Here is a 22,719-nt window from a genome sequence, read left to right as displayed (position 1 = left end):
ATTTAGGCTTAAAAGATTCGTCTCGCCAATTACGGACAAACTATGCAATTAGTTATTCTTTTTACCTATATTTAATGTTTCATGTATGTGCCGCAAGATTTGATGTGATGAAGAATCTTAAAAAATTTTAGATTTTGGGTGGGAGCCTTAGCTGAGCACGCGCATAACTTCTGTGTCGTGCTGCGTGCCGCCCAATACGACAGACAGGCACGTCAATCAACCGGGCATCATGGAATCGAATAAAAAGCGGCCCGAAAGCGGCGGCCCCCATCCATCCCCGGCGAATACATTCTCCGCCGCGGCGCCGCCCAGACCGGCACACTGAGTTGTGGGGCCCACAGTGAGGTGGCCCCGCCGGCCAGTGAGGACCAACGTACGACGGGCACCGCGGAATCTGTAAGTGCGCCGCTCGCCTGGCCGGGCCCCCCTTATTTATACGGCCGCGGCGAGGAACCCAAAAGCCACCCACACACACGGAGGAATCCGGCCATCCGGGAGAGGACAGAGGAGAGCCCTAATCTCAAGGCCGCTCGCTGCTGCGAACCCCCTCCCTCCCGCAGCCGCCGCCAGCCGCACACCCGCCGAGCACCGAGCTCCTCGGGCTTTCTCTCGGTTCTCTGCGTTCCTCCCTCCCGCGCGCGCTCAGGGTTTCGGGATGGAGGCCGAGGCGGCGGCCAAGAGGGCGCGGGAGAGCGGGGAGGACGCCGCCGCAGCGGGGGCGGGTGCGGGGGCCGAGGCCGAGGCGGCGGCCGCCGGGGCCGGCGAGCAGGCGGGGATCTCCGCCGTCATCCCGGGATGGTTCTCCGAGATTAGCCCCATGTGGCCTGGTTCGTCCCGCTCCTCTGCACCTTGTTGTCGCATCGTGATGCTCCCCTGTTCTGTTCTGTTCTGTTGAGCACACACTCTTCCTTCGGATATTGTTCTTTCGTCACTACTTATTCTTCTTTCATCATCACTGCTTGTCATGCCAATCACGTGTGCTTGCCCTTGCTCATGGGTGGATTTTGGTGTCTAAATAAATGGTAGGTGAGGCGCACTCTTTGAAGGTGGAGAAGGTGCTGTTCCAAGGGAAATCAGACTACCAAAATGTGATGGTTTTTCAGGTAATTGTTATTACCCTTTGGCTTGCACACAAGCCACCTCCTATTCGTCAGTGGGAATTGATTCTGTTGCCTTTCTGTTTTGCATTATAGTCCTCTACGTACGGCAAGGTGCTTGTCCTCGATGGAGTTATTCAGGTGACAGAGAGGGATGAGTGTGCGTACCAAGAGATGATCACTCACCTGCCCCTTTGCTCCATCAAGGACCCCAAGAAGGTATATGACTGACATGGCCCTTTTTGCTGTTGATACCTTGCCTTTATAAACATCTTTATTTGACTTATATACAATTTTTTTTTTAAAGAATACACCTCTTTATTTATTTTTATGGCAAAAAAAAGTTCAATAAAAACTGCAATTATTAGCTTATAACATGACTGAAATACTTCCCTGGTGCTTCTAGCATCATGTCTTAGGATAATCATGTACATGCTGTGGTCCATTTATGTATTAAAAGGTCTACTCTAATGCTATTTGCATCAATTGAAACATCTTTAAGAACAGATCATTGGATACTTCATACAGTTCTGGCTTATGATTTGTTTGAGCTTGTAATGCCTCGAAAAGTCTGTAGTAAAAATTTCTTAGGAAGTGTATGTATTGCCATGTTTATTAACGAGGTGAGTTTAGGTATTCATACTTTTCAAAATGATGAATATGTATAGTTTCTAAAATTTATTGGATGTAATGATATATTGTTTCATGATACACAGGTGTTGGTTATTGGAGGGGGTGACGGTGGTGTTCTGCGTGAGGTTTCACGGCATTCCTCTGTGGAACAAATTGACATCTGTGAAATTGACAAGATGGTTGTAGATGTAAGATCTCTCTTCCTGTATTAGCCAAAATACTATGCAGTGACCAATGATATTATATTTTCTTTAGTAATTAATGCATTTCAGTGTTTGTGGCTTAAGGGCTTTTAGATGTTTGAGAGCATTTGCTTTCTGTTAGATTACACTGGACACCAATAATTTTGGTTTACGTGTCTTTATCTACCTTCAAATTTATGTCTGCAATTGATTTTACTGATATTACTTGATTTTTTTACTGTAATGTTAGCTGCTCCTGCTATGCCTTTTTCAATTTTTAAAATTCATTCATTTCCATATTTTGATACTACATTTTGTGCTAGTGATTTGTGCTATTTTTCTCTGACCTCGAAGTTCTAGGAGCAGCTAAGTGAAATATTACTATTTCAAATTGTATCTTTTGTCTTGTGGGGTTGTGTTTCACTTGGTATTGCTACCCTGCTACAATCCTAGCTATGTAGGTGTTCTTTGTTTCATGATTATTGCTGGTTTGATGAACTATTGTCTGTTGTAGATGCAATCTTCTTCCTAGATTTAGCAAATTTCTTAAAGCAATTTTGTTAACGTACTTCAGCTTGCTTGGAACTAAAAGGCTTTGTTGTTGTCTTAACAGTTATATAACCTTTTCAATGGTTTGTCTCTTGTGTTACTTATTTTTAATTGTCTGTTCCATTGTGCAGGTCTCCAAGCAATTTTTCCCTCATCTAGCTGTTGGATTTGAAGACCCTCGTGTGTCATTACACATTGGAGATGGTTAGTAGCATGTTATATTCTCTGCTTGTCAAGATTTGTTTTGCTTTGCATACTATTTGTTTGGGAGGCAACATCTGAGTCTTGTTTGTCCCTGGTTCAAATGTAGCTTGAATTTTATTACAATCAATACATAGGATATACAACTTCTGGTTTCAACACTTCAACTTGTGTTGATATCATTAGTTGGGTTTGTGTCTCATCCATGTTAATTCTTGTTGGAATTTTGAATGCATATTATTTTATATTTATTTATTTATTTTGAATACATAATTCTATGTTTGTTTATTATTTGGTCCATAACTAAATTGGCATATGCTACATTTTGAAGTTCCCCTGACTGCACCTGGGCCTGGCCCCTGCTTTTTATTTCCATGGTTCCAGCTTGATATCCGTGCATAGTTTTAGTCATGTCCTTTCTTTCCGATTCTTTTAATAGTTTAATATTGAATTTTTAATGGCCCACTTCATATTTAATGGATGTTTATGTGGTGTATTTGATTAATAAGTTCTGTGCTAATATTTATGTGCTGTTTAAAGTCTCTGTTGATCTGTTAATGCAGGGGTCGCCTTTTTGAAAAATGCTCCAGAGGGTACTTATGATGCAGTAATTGTGGATTCATCTGATCCGATAGGTAACTGTTGTTAATCGTGTGTTTTGTACCTACCGCTCTGTCATTAATGTTTTATCAACATCTGCTTGCATAACCAGGTCCTGCTCAGGAGCTTTTTGAGAAGCCTTTCTTCCAGTCGGTGGCCAGAGCTTTGCGTCCGGGTGGAGTTGTATGCACCCAGGCAGAGAGCATATGGCTACATATGCACATCATTGAAGATATTGTTGTCAATTGTCGCCAAGTTTTCAAAGGCTCGGTTAACTATGCTTGGACAACGGTACCTACATACCCTAGGTATGCACAGCTAATCCTGTGTATGCGATTGTGCCAGTTTCCCCCTTTTTCCACTTGGTTAACATGCTTCCATTGCAGCGGAGTTATTGGGTTCATGCTTTGCTCCACTGAAGGGCCTGCTGTTGATTTCCAGCACCCTGTTTTCAACATTGAGGAGGATGAACATTCTACGAAAGCAAAAGGGCCCCTTAAGTTCTACAACTCAGAGGTGTGTATTTTTGCTGATTTCACTGCCTTTGCATGAGAACTCCACGAGCTATTTCCTGATTATATTCTGTATTTTCAGATCCACACGGCATCATTCTGTTTGCCCTCTTTTGCAAAGAGGGTAATCGAGAAGGCGAACTAGACGTGAGGATATTTCACCAAGTTCGTTCGATTGGGCTAAGTACCTTAGGTGCAACACAGAATTTGTTGTAGTGTGAAAAGGGGATGCCTCCCTTTTCTCCCCCTTTGATGAATAAGCACAGGAGATGAGATGCAACAGTGATCGGAGCTGTCGGTCTATACGATTCTGTTAGTTGTATGTCTCTGCCTGGTGCAGCTATGAAAACGTTTTGCAATAGCTGTTTTCGGCAGTCCTCAAATGTGGTTGAGTTTTGGGCATCATTGATTCTGTTCCTGCTTCGATACCAGGGATGGAATATATAAGAAATAAAACTGTGTAATGATTGTTGCCATCGCATCTTTTTAAAACTGGTTCAGCTCCCTGCTCACTCTTTTGGAACAGCGTGGCGCAAGAGGGTCCTCCGGGGTCTTGGCTTGAAGACCAGTCGATCTGATTTCCTTGGAGCATGATTTGTGGTTTTAGGATGGTGTTGCTGAAGACCCACCTGACAATGGCTTTTTTTTCATTCTATTTCCCCTCTACCTCTCTCTCGGTGACCTCCCGTTCGGCCTCCAGTGTCGGCCTCCAGTGTGGTGCTCCTATATTTTTGATGGATTTTGATGGATTGGGAAATGAGAATGAGTTGCTCTCCTTTTTTTTTTTTGTGGATTTCGATGACTGAGGAATGAGAGGCATGAGTTGATTGGGGAATGAGAATGGGTTGCTCTCCTATATTTTTTTTTATGGATTTTGATGGACTGAGGAATGAGAGGCATGAGTTGCTCTCCCCTTTCTTTGATGGATTGAGGATTGGTTTTCTTAATTGAGGAAAACATTAGTAAAAAGAGATTGAAAAGGGTATATGCTGGGGCATGTATTTTTACATGCAATCTCTATTATCACTGGTTATAGAGAAAATTATCATTTATTCTCAATTTGTTGAAGATGATCTTAGTTGCAATGACAGACTAAAGAATGCATTTGACGTTGTGAGTAGTGACCAAAGGTAAGTAGTGTAGTTTATTTGTTTGTCAGATTTCAACAATGAGAGAAGAGTTTGGGCAAAGGATATTCGGAACCCATGTACGTTGCTAGAGGATGACTAAAAATTTGCTGTGCACGAGGTTTCAATTGGATGCTGTACACACATGTTCCTGAGGTTAAATTTTTATTTAACTTTACCCGAAGATGAGAGAGAGAGAGCGGTATTTCCTCAGAAGTTGCTTTATTGTTTTAAATTATTTTTCTATGTAGCTAGATATAACGTACATTTATATACATAGTAAAATCTATGTAACAAAAAAAAAATCAATGACAGTGCTAGCGTCCAGATGTCTGGATGAATGCTCGTGCGCTGCACTCCGTTTCACGTGCTCCACGTGGGCCCACGCTGCCCGAGCGACAAGAGGGGAAGGGGGCGACCCCTCGGATTCGGAAGGATCTGGCCTCGGCGTCATATGGATGCAGTGCCAGCACCAGGACAAGGAAACACTGAGACGATGTAGGCGATGAGGAGAGATGCAACACACAATCTGCTTTTGAAAAATCCAAATAAATAGTTGCAACGTACACCTGAAGGCAGATGAAACACTTGAAACATGCTTCTGAAACACTTGAAAAAAAACACCTGAAAAAACTTGAAAACAATTACAAACCATAAGCAACATCTAGATAAAACACATGCAACGTATGTGTAAAACATATGCAACATCCAGATAAACACACTTGCAACATGCGTCCGAAAAACACAGATGAAACATTGGTAACAGACCTTTGCAACATACGTGTACAACTATTGCAGCATATGTAACATCCCGATCTACTTTTTGCAACATCAATCTGAAACACTTGCAACATACCTCTAAAACATTTGAAGCATTCGAAACATACGCTTGCAACATGTATTTCAGCAAAACATGGCAGTCCAGCAGGCAAAGCATGGCACAACGGGATCCTGGCTGTGCGGTCGCGGTGGAGAAGGAGGATGGCAGCGGGTGGGTGGCTGTGCTGCCCCCGACGATAGGGCGCACGCAGTGTCCGCGGTGGAGGCGACAACAGTAATCGGGTGGTGCGGCCTTGCGTGGCGAGCACGCCGCGGCGGTGCGGTCGTGGGGAGCACGGCGCGATGGTACGGGCGCAGTGGCGGTGAGAGGAAGGCGGGCGGGAGGCACGGTAGAGGAGGCGGGCGGGAGCCATGGCGGAGCCAGTCGCGGAGCTGGTGCGTGATTTTTTTAATCTACAATGACAGGAGGGGAGCGGATAGAAACTGCAGCTGCTGGACGGGTTCACCAGGGGCGCACCAACAAACGTCTAACTTGCAACATTATCGTAAAGTCAAAGCATCTTATAATTTAGAACCGACAGAGTATCTAACGGGACGAGGCATATGCATCGAAACAATTACGGATGTGAAGCCCAATTTGACGGTTCACGGTGGTGAAACGGTCTGCTGCTCGAGGGTGTACTCATTGTGATCTGAAGATCAATTTCGATGGGGCTACACTACACTAGTTGATCAATTTCTATGGGGCTACACTCATTGAGTAACTGAACAGAAGGGCAAAAAACCTGCAGGCGCCTGATGGCACTATCCTAATCTGCTCGGCCCCAGATGTCAGCCAACGAGACTTTTTTTTTTTTTTTTTTTGATGGAACGTGACGGAATTTGGGATCCCGGATGAAAGCGAAAGGAGAGCCTCCCACCAAAGGAACGAAATCCTTGCGTTGTGGACCAGGCAGACAGCACGGGAATGGCGTGGACTTGTTTGTGGCCAACTCAGCATGCAAAGGTGCCTCTACAAACTACCAGACTTCTCCAGACGGATTTCCGTTTCCCTCCAAAAGCCGCACAGCACCCGCCGGCGTGCACACGAACGCACTCCACCTCCATCGCAGAGCAGAAGCCTGCCGCCGCGGCGTGACCGTGAAGAGCGGAAGCCCTTCACTGCATGAGGAGCCGGGCGAGGGCGGCGCTGTTGGGCGCGCTGGGCGGCGCGGAGCTGCTCGTCAGCGCGGTCGTCCACCTGGGCTACGCCTTCTACATCTTCAGCACCGCCGTCATCGCCGACGTCTCGGCCTCCCTCGTGAAGGCCCTGATGGCCGGCGGAGACGGCGGCGTGTTAGATATTATGGGCTTGGCCCATTTATTTAATATCTCTATTAAACTCTATGGTCCGTACATGTACATTAATGGTTTTATACCATATGGGAATTTAATCGAGAGGAGACTCTACTTAAATACTTGATCATTGATCGATCTATTTGAGAAGTAAAAGTGAATCACCTGGATGCCACACGCGCGCGCGCGCCGCCGCCGCCGCCCGGCCCGGCCCGAGCCCGTGGGCGTGGCGAGGCAGGCGGGCGGTGGCGAGCGAGCGGACGGCCTCTCGGTTAGGATCTCTTGGCGAAGTACACCACTTTCCAGCAGCGCAAGTTCTTCCCGTTCCACCTCCGGCGAGCACCAGAGATGGAAGAGTAGGCCTCCGGAACGCGTCTCCGTCGTGGGCTTCACCTGCTCGGGTGAAGACGGGCGATTACATTTTTGGGGAGTGTCGGTGGTGGCACGACTACTCGCTGGTGAACCTGTAGCGGTGCCTCTTCACGGCGTCCTTTTCTGCACTGCATCGAGCGGGACGACTACAACAGCAAAGCACCACCATGGCTTTTCCCGGTGCGAGCGGCTCCGCCGCAGCGTATAATCTCCTTCACCCTCTTCTGAGTTTTATTATCAATATCATGATGTTCCTAGGCAATACTGCTTTCATATTCAACATGCTCTGTTTGGTTGATTATGCTAGTACTGGTTTTCTGGTTCCTTTTAATTTTGTGATCATCATAATCTTGATATTTGAGAACACATCTTTTATATTTGTGATCATGTCTATGATGCTTCAGCTATGTAAAACGATCATGTCTGTGATGCTTCAGCTATGTAAAACAATGTTTCACATATGTTTCGGCTCTATAATTTGTCTTATCATCATGTTAACATTTGTCATGAATTGTTTCTGTCTTTTTATTCATGACTTCACTCTCTTTTTTATTGCGTTATTTTTATGGATTAAAATAAATATGAAAATGCCTTATTTTTCAACATTCCAAAAACGTAATTTCAGACCATTTTCATTTGTTGGCTTTGCGGGCATGCTAAAGCCTACGCCGTTTGAGGGCACTCACTACAAGAGGTGGCGTGAGAAAGCCCTTCTGTGGTTGTCGGCCATGCGCTGTGGTCATGTGCTCAATGAGCAGCCTGCTACTGTGAGATCCGATGAGGATGAACAGGCTTGGGGACATGCTGAGACCATGTGCAAGGCTGCACAGTTGAGCATCATCAATGATTCTCTGGTTGATGCCTACATACCACTCCCGACTGGCAGAGCTGTGTGGGAAGCCCTTGAGGCCCGGTACGGTCTTTCCGACGTCGGCTCTGAGCTGTACATCATGGAGCAGTTCCATGACTACAAGATGGTTGATAACCGTCCTGTAGTCGAATAGACTCATGAGATACAGGGACTGGTGAAGGAATTGGAGCTGTACGGCTGTCCTCTCCCTGACAGGTTCATGGCAGGGTGCATTATTGCTAAGCTGCCACCTTCCTGGACTGATTTTGCTACTACCTTGAAACACAAGAGGCAGCAGTTTAGCATTGCTGAACTTGTTGGCACTCTTGATGTTGAGGACAAGGCAAGAGCAAAGGATGTTAAGGGAAAGAAGGGCGGGAATGGTGAGGCGACTACTAGTGCACATGTGGTGCAAAAGTTTCGTCCTAAGCCACAAAAGAAGAAGCCCCAGCAGAAGCTTAAGCAGAAATCCACTACCTTCTTCAAGAAAGGTAATAATAAAAAGATGGGATTAGACAAGGCAAAGATGAACTGCTTCACTTGTGGGAACACTGGGCACTTTTCTAGAGAGTGTCCTGAGGCTAAGTGGAAGCCCCCACCAAAGGCGAAGACAGTCAACACCATTGAGACTGATGCAGACGCTGCTGGGTATGGTAATTTATCTGCATTTACAGTTTGTTCCTCACCTGATTGGTGGGTTGATACAGGTGCAAATATACATGTGTGTGCTGATAAGTCCTTGTTTTCTTTTTACCAGGTCGGGAGGAGTGGAGCCTTGCTGATGGGGAATGGCGCGCGTGCTAGTGTTCATGGTGTTGGTACGGTGGATCTGAAGCTTACTTCGAGGAAGACCGTGCAACTCAAGAACGTGCATCATGTCCCCTCAATAAGGAAAAATCTTATTAGTGGCTCTCTGCTATGTCGAGATGGTTTTAAACTTGTGTTTGAGTCGAATAAATGTGTTATGTCGAAGTATGGAACCTTTGTTGGAAAAGGCTATGAGAGCGGAGGCTTGTTCCGCTTGTCTTTGGTTGATACTTTACCTCTTGCAGTGAATAATGTCGTTAATAACGTTAATGTTGAGATGAATGTTTGGCATTCTCGATTATGTCATGTTAACTTTGGTTGCATGTCCCGCTTAGCTGGTTTGAATTTAATTCCTAAATTTGACGTTACCAAAAGCTCCAAGTGTCATACATGCGTTGAGGCAAAACAACCTCGCAAGCCTCACAAGGCAGTTGCGGCGAGAGAGTTGGCACCACTTGAACTCATCCATTCCGATATTTATGAAATGAACGGAATTTTGACAAAAGGTGGTAAGAGATACTTCATAACGTTCATAGATGATTGCACTCGATATTGCTATGTGTACCTAATTAAAACAAAAGATGAGGCATTACATTATTTTAAAACCTTTAAAGCTGAGGCTGAGAATCAACTTGAAAAACATATCAAACGGTTGCGGTCCGATCGCGGGGGAGAATATTTCTCTAATGAATTTTCTGAGTTTTGCGCGGTGCACGGTATAATTCATGAGAGGACACCTCCGTACTCACCATAATCCAATGGGATTGCTGAGAAAAAGAACCGCACTCTAACTGACTTGGTGAATGCCATGTTAGAGACAGCTGGTTTATCTAAGGAATGGTGGGGTGAGACAATTTTAACTGCGAATCATGTCCTAAATAGAGTGCCCACAAAGAACAAAGAAATCACTCCATTTGAGGAATGGGAGAAAAAGAGATTAAATATTTTTTATCTTCGCGTTTGGGGTTGTTTGGCCAAAGTGAATGTGCCAATAAACAAAAAGCGAAAGCTTGGACCAAAAACTATAGATTGTGTTTTCCTAGGCTATGCCATTCATAGTATGGGCTATCATTTTTTAATAATAAATTCTAGTGCTCCTGATATGGCTGTTGGAACGGTCATGGAGTCTAGAGATGCCACGTTTTTTGAGAATGAATTTCCAATAAAAATAGGTGCATCTAGCATGTCTAGTCATGATCCTGTTCCTGAACTTCATGAATCGAATATACACGCTGATGATAACACCCATGAGCTTGAGCAAAATCCTGAGGAGGATGATAATACTATCACTCGAAGGAGTAAGAGGCAAAGAGTTGTAAAATCCTTTGGAGAAGACTTTATTATATATCTCATGGATGATACTCCCACAACTGTTTCTGAGGCATACTCCTCTCCTGATTCCGACATGTGGAAGGAGGCAGTGCAAAGTGAGATGGACTCCATTATGTCCAATGGGACGTGGGAAGTGGTTGACCGTCCATTTGGTTGCAAACTTGTGGGCTGCAAATGGGTGTTTAAAAAGAAGCTGAGGCCTGATGGTACAATTGAGAAGTACAAGGCTAGGCTTGTTGCTAAGGGTTATACACAGAAGGAAGGTGAAGATTACTTTGATACTTACTCACCTGTTGCTCGATTGACGACCATTCGTGTGTTGCTATCCCTGGCTGCCTCACATGGTCTTCTCATTCATCAGATGGACGTTAAGACAGCTTTCCTAAATGGAGAGCTTGAGGAAGAGATCTACATGGATCAGCCTGATGGGTTTATTGCAAATGGTCAAGAGGGTAAAGTTTGTAAGTTATTAAAGTCCCTGTACGGCCTAAAGCAAGCCCCCAAGCAGTGGCATGAGAAGTTTGATAAAACTCTAACATCAGCCGTCTTTGTTATGAATAAAGCTGATAAATGTGTATATTATCGGTTTGGTGGTGGTGATGGTGTGTTATTATGCCTATATGTGGATGATATATTAATATTTGGCAACAATCTAAATGTGATTAAAGAAGTAAAAGATTTTTTGTCGAGTAACTTTGAGATGAAAGACTTGGGAGAGGCTGATGTTATTCTCAACATTAAGCTTTCAAGGGAGGAAGGAAGTGGTGGGGTAACTCTTATGCAGTCTCACTATATGGAAAAGGTCTTGAACCGATTTGGGTACAGTGAGTGTACGCCTGCTCCTACTCCGTACGATCCAAGTGTTCATTTGAGGAAGAATCACAGAATTGCAAGAGACCAATTGAGATATTCACAGATAATTGGTTCTCTTATGTACTTAGCTAGCGCAACCAGGCCTGATATCTCGTTCGCTGTAAGCAAACTGAGCCGGTTTATGTCAAATCCGGGAGATACTCACTGGAATGCTCTTGAGAGAGTGCTGCGCTATTTGAAAGGGACAATGAGTTACAGCATTCACTTTTCCGGGTATCCGAGGGTACTAGAGGGTTATTGTGATGCTAATTGGATTTCTGATGCGGATCAGCTGTATGCCATGAGTGGATACGTGTTTCTACTTGGAGGTGGTGCTGTTTCTTGGAAGTCTTGCAAGCAGACTATCTTAACGAAGTCTACAATGGAAGCAGAACTGACCGCATTGGATACCGCTAGTGCTGAGGCAGAGTGGCTCCGTGATCTCCTGATGGATTTGCCGATTATTGAGAAACAAATCCCAGCAATTTTCATGAACTGTGATAATCAAATTGTGATCACTAAGGTAAACAGTTCTAAGGATAACATGAAGTCCACAAAGCATGTGAAGAGACGTTTGAAGACTGTCAGAAAACTGAGAAACTCCGGAGTAATTACATTAGACTATGTCCATACATCAAATAATCTGGCAGATCAATTCACTAAGGGTCTATCACGCAATGTGATAGAAGGTGCGTCGAGGGAACTGGGTTTGAGACCCACATAGAGCCATCAACAGTGGTAACCTATCCTATGTGATCAGAGATCCCGTGAATTAGGATGGCGAAACAAGCTGTTGATTGACTGAGGGAGAGACCCCTTAGATTATAGCTCAGTTCGTTGGAGATGCACCGTCTCTCCAATACTGTTAGGCAGGATGATTAAGTTCTTAATGTGATCCGAGCGGCTTGGTATAGCGGGGATGTTGTCCTACAGAACATCCTATAAGGAACACACCTATATGAGCTCGATTGCTAGTCACAATCTATGAGATGTGGGTAATCTCTAGATGCTCATGAAAAGGCCTCGAAGTGTGACTTATATGCTTCAAAATAGAGGGAAGGTACTTGGCAGCCTAGTATCAGTTAAGAGGCTATGTGAAACTCATCTCGCACAAAACTGTCAATTCAAGGTTCTGTCCATTGTTCAGTTGTGGATGAGTGTAGCTAGCTTTCTAGATGGATGTTTAACTTAACAGTCTCCATCGAAACACTGGTATATAAAAGGAATGTGGTTCTGAGAACTTCAAACTGCATACCCTAGAGTTTGGTGGGGATTGTTAGATATTATGGGCTTGGCCCATTTATTTAATATCTCTATTAAACTCTATGGTTCGTACATGTACATTAATGGTTTTATACCATATGGGAATTTAATCGAGAGGAGACTCTACTTAAATACTTGATCATTGATCGATCTATTTGAGAAGTAAAAGTGAATCACCTGGATGCCACACGCGCGCGCGCGCCGCCGCCGCCCGGCCCGGCCCGAGCCCGTGCCCGTGCGCGTGGGCGTGGGCATGGCGAGGCGAGGCGAGGCGAGGCGAGGCAGGCAGGCAGGCAGGCAGGCGGGCGAGGCCTTTATTTTTGAAACTCCGTTTCCGTTTCCTGGGACGAATTGATTGGAGGTTAACTCCCGTGACTTCTGGCTCTCCGTCTCCGTCTCTCCCGCCGCAGGAAGGGAGGTGTGACCCCTCGGTGCCCTCGGCTTCTCGTCTTCTGGCCTCTGCCTATAAAACAAATCCTCCCCTCTCGGTTAGGATCTCTTGGCGAAGTACACCACTTTCCAGCAGCGCAAGTTCTTCCCGTTCCACCTCCGGCGAGCACCAGAGATGGAAGAGTAGGCCTCCGGAACGCGTCTCCGTCGTGGGCTTCACCTGCTCGGGTGAAGACGGGCGATTACGTTTTTGGGGAGTGTCGGTGGTGGCACGACTACTCGCTGGTGAACCTGTAGCGGTGCCTCTTCACGGCGTCCTTTTCTGCACTGCATCGAGCGGGACGACTACAACAGCAAAGCACCACCATGGCTTTTCCTGGTGCGAGCGGCTCCGCCGCAGGGTATAATCTCCTTCATCCTCTTCTGAGTTTCATTATCAATATCATGATGTTCCTAGGCAATACTGCTTTCATATTCAACGTGCTCTGTTTGGTTGATTTGGATGATTATGCTAGTACTGGTTTTCTGGTTCCTTTTAATTTTGTGATCATCATGATCTTGATATTTGAGAACACATCTTTTATATTTGTGATCATGTCTGTGATACTTCAGCTATGTAAAACGATTATGTCTGTGATGCTTCAGCTATGTAAAACAATGTTTCACATATGTTTCGGCTCTATAATTTGTCTTATCATCATGTTAACATTTGTCATGAATTGTTTCTGTCTTTTTATTCATGACTTCACTCTCTTTTTTATTGTGTTATTTTTATGAATTAAAATAAATATGAAAATGCCTTATTTTTCAACACGGCGTGGCCAATGGCGTCGCCGTCGAGGGCGAGGCCGCGGCCGCGGCGGTGCTGGACGGGGCCGTGCCGCCCATCGTGCTGGTGCACGGCATCTTCGGCTTCGGCAAAGGCGTGCGTACTTTTCATTCATTTTGCTCCGACGGATGCTCTGCTTTCGTTTCGTTCGTCGTCTCCGGTGCCGGTCACAGACTAGTGACAGGTAGGTCGTGTGCATGCATTGCAGAGGCTGGGCGGGCTGTCGTACTTCGCCGGCGCGGAGAAGAAGGACGACCGGGTGCTGGTGCCGGACCTGGGCTCGCTCACCAGCGTCCACGACAGGGCCCGGGAGCTCTTCTACTACCTGAAAGGCGGGCAGGTGGACTACGGCGAGGAGCACAGCCGGACGTACGGACACTCCCGGTTCGGCCGGACGTACGCGCGAGGCCACTACCCGGTGTGGGACGAGGAGCACCCGGTGCACCTGGTGGGCCACTCGGCCGGCACGCAGGTGATCCGCCTGCTGCAGCAGATGCTCCACGACGGCGAGTTCGAGGGGCACCGCGACACCTCGGAGCGCTGGGTGCTGAGCGTCACCTCCCTCTCCGGCGCGCTCAACGGCACCACGCGCGCCTACATCGACGGGATGCGCGCCGAGGACGACAACTGGCGGTCGCTGCGGCCCGTGTGCCTCCTCCAGATCTGCCGCGTCGGCAGCGTGCTCTACCACTGGCTGGACCTCCCCTGGCTGAAGCGCTACTACGACTTCGGCTTCGACCACTTCGGCATGTCGCGGCGCCTCGTCGGGGTTGTTAGTGCCGGTGGCTCGCTGCTGCCGGCGGTGCCCGGAGCACGATCACCAGGAACGAGAACACGAGAGTACGAGACAGAGCGCGAGAGATGGCGAGTTAGTTTCACTGCAAATGGCGCAGCTTCACCGATGCATTCAACTTGGCCTTTTGTTGGCCACGATCCACTTCCCCCGCCACGGTTAGCCGCTGCACGGTGTGGCTTATTCTGCGCTCACCCGTGCGACATGCACGGCATGCCAGCCATGGCGGAGAAGGGCCAGAGGACGCGGTCCCGACGTGCTCACGTGTGCAATCAACGTGACACCCAGAATTCTACGCGTGATTACAAAACATGTTCAAAAGAAAATGAACTAAACTAAATGCACCTAACATGGATACTGATCATGACACGATTACAAGAATGCAAATCAACATTTCACCCCCTTAATCGTGACACACGTCGCCGACTCCCAGCTGTTGACGCATCTCCACAAATTTGATCCTCCCGAGAGGTTTTGTCAGGATGTCTGCAAGCTGTCTGTCGGTGCTAACATGATCAACCTCTGCAATGCCATCTGCAACACACTCTCTTATGAAGTGGTAGCGAGTGTCAATGTGTTTGCTCCTCTCGTGGTACACTGGATTCTTACTCAGCTCAATGGCTGATTTACTGTCCATCAGAAGTCTGAATTTCTGCATCTTCTCACCAGTCAAGTCTGCAATGAGCCTGACCAACCAAACTCCTTGACATGCTGCTGAAGCTGTAGCTATGTACTCGGCTTCACAGCTCGACAATGACACCACTCTTTGCTTCTGAGAAGTCCAGGTCACCACATTGCCATTCAAGAAAAAAACAACACCAGATGTGCTTTTCCTTTTCTCCAAGTCACCAGCATGGTCACTATCAGAGTAACCCAAGAGCTTCAGATTGGTGAATGATCTATAAGTGTATTTGCACCCATATTCAGTTGTGCCTGAAATGTATCTGACAATCCTCTTCAGTGCAGCCCAATGTTCAGTAGTGGGTGCCTCCATGAACCTGCTGACCATGCCAACTGCAAAGGCTATGTCAGGCCTTGTGTTCACAAGATACCTCAAGCTACCAACTATACTCCTGAATTTGGTTGCATCTCTTGCTAGATTTGGTTTCCCAGGTAACAGCTTGCAATTCTGTTCCATTGGTGTGTCTACAGAGTTGCAACCTGTCATGCCACATTGGTCAACAATCTTTTCTGCATATGCCCTCTGACAGATGGTTATTTCACCATGTCTCTGTTTCACTTCCATTCCCAGGTAGTAGCTTAGCAAGCCTAGGTCACTCATGCAGAAGGTTCTGTTCATTTGTTGCTTGAACTCCTGAATTTTCTTGCTGTCAGGCCCACAAATGACAAGGTCATCCACATACACTCCCAAGAGCAACAGAGAATTACCACTGCCTCTTTTGTAGACTGCATGTTCTTCATCACTTCTACAGAATCCCAACTTTGCTAACTCCTTATCCAACTTGGCATTCCAGGCCCTGGGTGCCTGCTTCAGGCCATACAATGCCTTAGACAGTTTTAGAACTTTGCCTGGTTGCTTAGGATCTTGGAAACCTGGTGGTTGCTGTACATAGACTTCCTCCTGCAGCTCACCATTGAGGAAGGCAGATTTGACATCCATATGATGCACCTCCCACTTCCCATTAGCAGCTAGAGCTAGCATGAGCCTGATAGTCTCAAGTCTAGCTACAGGAGCAAAGACCTCCTCATAATCCACCCCATGTTTTTGAGCATATCCCTTTGCAACAAGTCTTGCCTTATGCTTGACAATATTACCTTGTGGATCCCTTTTTACCTTATAGACCCACTTCAATCCAATGGCTTTGTGACCCTTTGGCAGATTTGCAAAGCACCATGTGTTATTTTCTTGAATTGACTTGAGCTCACTCTTCATTGCTTCAGTCCAACATTGCTCCTCTAGAGCTTCATCTACCCCGGATGGCTCATCAGCTGCAAACATGCAAACACCACTGTACTCATAATCTTCTATCTCATCTGTGGAGTCAAACAGGTTGTTCAGTGTTCTGAACCTCAATGGTCCACTATGTGTTTCTTCAGAGTGCTGTGATGGTGGTGTTGCAAATATGTTGCCAGCTGGTTGATTTGATCCTGGGCTGTTCTGAGGGTTGGGAGTTGCTTCATTTGGATCCACATCACCCCCTGGATCAGCAAAATGCTCACCCTCTGCATCTGTAGGCTGTTCTCCTGCATTTTCAGCTAATGTCGGTTCTGCTACAGTGTTCTGATAATGCACTGTGAAGGATTCAGTCTCTTGTTCTGAACTCTCTGAGTTGTTTGTTGCACTGGCCCAATTTCAGGGTTTGTTTTCTTCAAAGATCACATCTCTACTGACAACAAGTCTGTTAGATGATGGATCAAAGAATCTGTATCCCTTAGTGCCTGATTCATACCCAATGAAGACCAATTTTGATGATCTGTCAGACAACTTGTTTAGACCTGGACCATTTTGCTTCACATGTGCCACACACCCAAAGGTTCTTAGATGACTGAGGTTTGGTTTCCTCTTGTGCCAAGCTTCAAATGGAGTTACACTGTCCAAAGACTTGGTAGGACACCTGTTAAGAATGTACACTGCTGTTGAGACTGCCTCACCCTAAAGTTTTGCAGGAACATTCATGGACTTGAGCAAGCACCTAGCCATCTCTACCACTGTTTGGTTTCGACGCTCCACTACTCCATTGTGCTGAGGAGTATATGGTGTAGTGGTATAGTGCTTAATTCCCTGTTCATTGCAGAAAACAGTGAACAGTTGGGAGGTGAACTCCCCACCCCTGTCTGTCCTGAGTGCTTTCAGTTTGGATTCAGTCTCAACCTCTGCTCTATTCTTAACCTTCTTGAAATACTCTAGAGCTTGGTCCTTTGACTTCAACAACTCCACCCACATATACCTGCTGCTATCATCAACTACCAGCAAGAAGTATGAACAGCCACCTGGGGTCTTTGGAGTAATATGACCACAAAGGTCTGCATGAACCAACTCTAGACATTTTTCAGCTCTAAAATTTGAAGCTTGTGGAAAGGGAGCTCTATGCTGCTTGCCAAGGACACAACCATCACATACTTGCTCTACTCTATCTACTGTAGGCATACCCTGAACCATCCCTTTACTGCTAAGATTTCTCAAAGCTCTGAAATTCAGATGTCCCATTCTAGCATGCCAACGCCAAGCTGCATCATCAGACTTTGCTAACAGACAGACTGGTGTAGACAGACCAAACTTGATTGTGTAGAGCCTATTAACAGTTCTAGGTGCAGAGATTAGCAGAGTTGTTTTATCTTGATCAAACACACATAGTTTCCCATTGTCTAAAACCGACTTAAAACCTTTTTCTTCTAACTGACCCAAGCTCACAATATTACTTTTCAGTTTTGGAATGTAATAGACTTCGGTCAGTACCTTATGCTGTTGGTGGCGACCTTGGATCACGACTGACCCAAGCCCTTCAATCTCGACGCGGGAGCCATCGCCAAAGCGCACAGTGCCACGAACGCCATGATCGAGCTGTGTCAGCACCGACCTCGTTCTGGTCATGTGATTACTGGCGCCGGTGTCCAGTACCCATACCCCCTCCGGGACGTCGATGGGAACCACCTTCTCCGTTAGGTGCACGATCTGCGACGGCCCGTGCACGACGTCGCACGCGGCCATCAGCAGGGCGCCACCATGATCAGCGCCGCCGATGGCGACATTCGCCTCCGGCTGCACCACTTCCTTCTTCTTCTCTTTCTTGTGCCTCTTGCAATCTTCGGCCCAGTGACCATAGATGCCGCAGTTCCGGCATCGGCCTTTCCTCCTTGGTGTGCCCTCGGAGGTCAATTTGACCTCGCCCGAGGCACCACCATCCGGGCGCGCCGCCGACTTGCCCTTCTTGGATCCGACACCACCGCCACTCCCTCCAGCCTTGTTGCCGGGGTGGAACCGGTGTTTGTTCTTCTCGATCCAGTCTTCCTCGGCGAGGAGGAGACGGCCCATCTTGTCGGTGACGTGCTCCGTCTTGTCGTCGAATCTTTCTTCCGCCGCCCGTAGTCTGCCGATCAGCTCCTCGACGGTCAGGTCCTTGAGATTACAGAACATCTCAATGGACACTACCACCTGAGTGAACCGAGGCGGCACCACGCGGAGGAATTTCTTCACCACGCGCACGTCGTCGATGTTCTCACCGAGGGTCTTGAGGTTGCCGACGAGGTTGGTTATCCTCATCCCGAAGGCGTCGATGGACTCGCCGTCCTTAAAGGCGATGTTCTCGAACTCCTTCAGTAACTTTTGAGCATTCACCTCCTTGACCCGATCGGCCCCAATTCGCATGGTCCTCACCGCCTCCCAAGCCTCCTTCACCGTCGCCTTCCTCCCCAACGACTGCCACATCTCCTTCGGGACTGAGCGCAGGAGCGCGCTCATCGCCTGCCGATCCTGTGCACGCTTGACGCCGGTGCCTGGGTCGATCACCCCCCAGATCTCGAGCGCTTCGTAATTGCACTGCATCAGCATAGCCCACTCGGTGTAGTTGTCGGTGGTGAGCATCGGCCAGAGAAGAGAACTCTCCTTGACGCCGCCACTTCCGCGGGAGGTCTCGGTGTCGCCCATGGCGATCGCCGGAATTTGTCGCCGCGGGATGACACGCTTTTTGTTTGGTGGCTCTCTCGGTGGACTCACTGAACCCTCGTATTGCATACACCCTGGCTCTGGTACCAAATTGTTAGTGCCGGTGGCTCGCTGCTGCGGGCGGTGCCCGGAGCACGATCACCAGGAACGAGAACACGAGAGTACGAGACAGAGCGCGAGAGATGGCGAGTTAGTTTCACTGCAAATGGCGCAGCTTCACCGATGCATTCAACTTGGCCTTTTGTTGGCCACGATCCACTTCCCCCGCCACGGTTAGCCGCTGCACGGTGTGGCTTATTCTGCGCTCACCCGTGCGACATGCACGGCATGCCAGCCATGGCGGAGAAGGGCCAGAGGACGCGGTCCCGGCGTGCTCACGTGTGCAATCAACGTGACACCCAGAATTCTACGCGTGATTACAAAACATGTTCAAAAGAAAATGAACTAAACTAAATGCACCTAACATGGATACTGATCATGACACGATTACAAGAATGCAAATCAACAGGCGTGGCGGGCCTCGCGGACCTCCTGCTCGGCGGCAACGGCAACGGCAAGCGAGGGCCCTTCGCCACGGGGGACTGGATTCTGCCGGACCTTATCATCCAGGGCGCCGCCAGGATCAACGCACGGGTGCGCACGTTCCCGGGCACCTTCTACTTCAGCTACGCCAGCCGCCGCACCGCCAGGGCGCCGGGCGGCGGCGGCGGCGCCACCGTGCCGTCCGGGGTGACGACGATCCACCCGCTGCTCTTCGTCCGCGTCCTGCAGATGTGCCGCTGGCGCTACCCGGCCGGCGCCGCCCACCCGCCGTATCCGGGGTACAGGGACGAGGACTGGGAGGACAACGACGGCGCGCTCAACACCTTCTCCATGACCCACCCGAGGATCCCCGTCGAGCATCCCAGCGTCCAGGTGGAGAACGATGAGGATTGCCATCCGCTGCGGCCAGGGATCTGGTACTACAAGGTCGTGGAGGAGGACCACATGACGTTCGTCATCAACCGGCGGCGAGGAGGCGTGCAGTTCGACCTCGTCTACGACAGCATCTTCCACAACTGCCGGAAGCACGTCTTCCGGACTGCCCCGCCGCCGACGCTTCCGGATCAGAGCTGACTCCACTCTCCACAGTCCACACCAACATCTCGTCCACTGATTGACAATGTGAACATATTGTTTTATACTACTGCAGAGGTTTTGTTCCTGCTGCCGCCTCAAATTAACACGTCTCTGTCAGGAGAGTGAAGGGAAAGCCTGTAGCGTGTTCGATAAAACAGAGGAGAAGGTGGGAGACGAGCGTGGCTAGTGGGCCGCGATTGTTGGGCTTAGGTGTGTGTGAGTGCTGGCCTGCGCGCCAGGTTGGTTGGGCCCAAGGCCTTGTAATAAAGAAGTATAAAAGCTAGGCATACACATGTTAGGTTTCGTTCATGAGTTACAAGTGCATCAAAAAATAATTAGTTTATTGTAATTAAGTTATGCTATTATATCCAAAGTTGCAAAAATAAAAAAGATTTGTCATATCTAATAGATCATGCAGGTATCAATTAGATCTAAAAAAGATCTTTATATCTAAAACTTTTTCTTATTTCACCTATTACCTTCTAGAAAGTAACACATGATTCTAATCATTCAATCTAATTAAATGAATGGCTCACGGTTATTTGGGAGTATCACATCAAAGTCCTACAATTAGATGTAATAAAATTCTACCTTCCACACTATACAGGCTAACAGCGGCGGATCTGCCAGGGGGGCTGGGGGGCTCGAGCCCCCCCTACCGTGGCTGAGCCTGTGGAGCCCCCCTTAGCCCCCCCTAAATTTTTCTATCATTGGAGTATGGAAATGAGGAGCTTGAGTGTTGAGCTGAGGTTGAAGACGATGCTGGAGCGTTGAGCTGAGCTTGATGCCTTTGTCTCCGTGTGAACTTAAGCCCCCCTAGATTTTCATCCTAGATCCGCCAATGCAGGCTAATGTTGTCTCCAGATGGAGCTGCAAATGCTCCGATTGATGTTTTACTCCAATGCACGTCAGTAAATTAAGTGCGACCAAGACCACCACCCTCCCATAAAAGCTGGAGTTGCAAGGGAAAAAAATGAAAACAGAAATTATCAAAGTGGAAAAAAAAAAACTACCCTGGTTAAACACATCTACACAGACCGTTCCATCATATTTATACCCCCTATTTTTTTCATACTCCAAATCATCAACTTCTTGTTTCTATATGAGATAATCAGCTTTAGCTTATCTTGGTAAGGACACTAAGAGACAAAAATGACACCTTTACAAATAACAAATGTCAGAAAACATTCTAGAATAGTACCACTGACAAGTAAACAGAGAGTAGTAAGGTTTAGCAACCAACATCTAGACATCTCACATAATTCCTTCATAGTTTTTTTCCATCATCCTCCGATTAAATATCTGAATAAAACACGAAAGAAAAAAGAATTATGTGAGTTTTTATGTGATTGTTGGAATATCTATGATCAAGCTATATTTTTCAAAATAAATGAGTTTTAACTGTTTAGTTGTCTTATTTAATTTTTTATGTATGATTTACGAGTTGTTTGGGTAAGTGTCGAGAAGTCCGAGGACCTCCATATAATTTGTAAACTAAAGGGGTAGGGAGGAAGAGTGCCTCCTCGCACCTCCCTTATAAATAGAGCCCAAGGGGCAAGGGCAAGGGGGTTCGCCCTCATTCTCCAAACTCTAATCTCTAACATTTTCTCTCACCTCCTTCCTGAGCGAAGCTACTTACCCCTAGCGTAATCTTCACCTTGGTGAAGTTACAAGCGAAGGTCTAGATTCCAACATGACTAAACTCGAAATGCAACAAATTTCTAGTGTCTGGAATAGTATAGTCACATATTGTACACATGTATACCAACTATCCATACCCATATAATTAAGAACACAAAATGGTGTTAGACACATTATCTGTTTAATCCACAGAAATGAAAAAGCCAAATTTGGCTATAAATATACTAATACAATATCTCTATAAAAAACCCAAACATCAAAAAAAAACTTTATTCCCTATCAAAGATTGGCAACAAATATACTATCTACTAGAACACAATATCTCTATTAAGACCATAAACAAAAAACTTTATTCCCTGTCAAATAAACACTTAACACAACTTAATACAGAAAAAGATGTTGTAATTCACCCTCCTACCTTAATTCCAATCCACAACAATTCATGGTGTTCAATAGAGATATTGTGTTCGATGATCCCAAATTCCCAAGAGAGCACCACACCATTTGAGGTGTTCGCCGAGCCAGCGGCCACCAGATCGTCGTTGGTGGTGTATAGGTGTGATGGCCCCTCCTGAGAGAAGTAATTATCGATCAGCTCAAGCCCCGACTTCCACCCGCCATTTCTGGAATCCTCCATGTCCCTGTGGAAATGAACGGTACTAGGGAGAGATGGAGTATAAGGAGAGGGAAGTCGCTAGTCGAGATGCCAAACAAGCACCACGTCATCTAGGCACGGTGGCCCCTCCTGGGAGAAGTAATCGTCGATCAGATCGAAACCCGACTTCCAGATGCCATTGCTGGAACTCTCAACGTCCCTGTGAAAACAAACAA

The 22,719-nt window shown here is 47.0% G+C and overlaps 2 protein-coding genes across 2 annotated transcripts; both read left to right on the top strand.

Moving 5' to 3' along the window:
* The first annotated feature begins 485 nt into the window (after window positions 1–485).
* Window positions 486–4,250, top strand: LOC136545776 (spermidine synthase 1-like). Its single transcript, XM_066537754.1, has 9 exons — window positions 486–827; window positions 1,027–1,103; window positions 1,194–1,316; window positions 1,814–1,918; window positions 2,593–2,665; window positions 3,226–3,297; window positions 3,375–3,570; window positions 3,649–3,778; window positions 3,857–4,250. The coding sequence occupies exons 1-9, from the start codon at window positions 656–658 to the stop codon at window positions 3,917–3,919; spliced, it is 1,011 nt and encodes a 336-aa protein (XP_066393851.1). The 5' UTR covers window positions 486–655; the 3' UTR covers window positions 3,920–4,250.
* A 2,596-nt stretch (window positions 4,251–6,846) lies between these two features.
* Window positions 6,847–20,452, top strand: LOC136545775 (uncharacterized). Its single transcript, XM_066537753.1, has 4 exons — window positions 6,847–7,004; window positions 13,696–13,807; window positions 13,920–14,487; window positions 19,637–20,452. Exons 1-4 carry the CDS (start codon window positions 6,847–6,849, stop codon window positions 20,242–20,244), a joined length of 1,446 nt encoding a protein of 481 aa, XP_066393850.1. The 3' UTR covers window positions 20,245–20,452.
* The last annotated feature ends 2,267 nt before the right edge of the window (window positions 20,453–22,719 follow it).

Source organism: Miscanthus floridulus, chromosome 3 (assembly GCF_019320115.1).
Source record: "Miscanthus floridulus cultivar M001 chromosome 3, ASM1932011v1, whole genome shotgun sequence".
Lineage (NCBI taxonomy): Eukaryota > Viridiplantae > Streptophyta > Magnoliopsida > Poales > Poaceae > Miscanthus > Miscanthus floridulus.
The sequence above is the reverse complement of the archived record's forward strand: the minus strand, read 5'-3'. Positions and strand labels throughout refer to the sequence as shown.

What these genes read in the sequence shown, in the direction of transcription:
- LOC136545776 (XM_066537754.1), top strand. Translation starts at nt 656, where the DNA reads ATGGAGGCCGAGGCGGCGGCCAAGAGGGCGCGGGAGAGCGGGGAGGAC. An exon ending in GATTAGCCCCATGTGGCCTG is followed by an intron (nt 828 to 1,026) that starts GTTCGTCCCGCT and finishes AATAAATGGTAG; the next exon opens with GTGAGGCGCACTCTTTGAAG. An exon ending in GTCATTACACATTGGAGATG is followed by an intron (nt 2,666 to 3,225) that starts GTTAGTAGCATG and finishes CTGTTAATGCAG; the next exon opens with GGGTCGCCTTTTTGAAAAAT.
- LOC136545775 (XM_066537753.1), top strand. Translation starts at nt 6,847, where the DNA reads ATGAGGAGCCGGGCGAGGGCGGCGCTGTTGGGCGCGCTGGGCGGCGCG. An exon ending in AAGGCCCTGATGGCCGGCGG is followed by an intron (nt 7,005 to 13,695) that starts AGACGGCGGCGT and finishes TATTTTTCAACA; the next exon opens with CGGCGTGGCCAATGGCGTCG. An exon ending in TCTTCGGCTTCGGCAAAGGC is followed by an intron (nt 13,808 to 13,919) that starts GTGCGTACTTTT and finishes CATGCATTGCAG; the next exon opens with AGGCTGGGCGGGCTGTCGTA.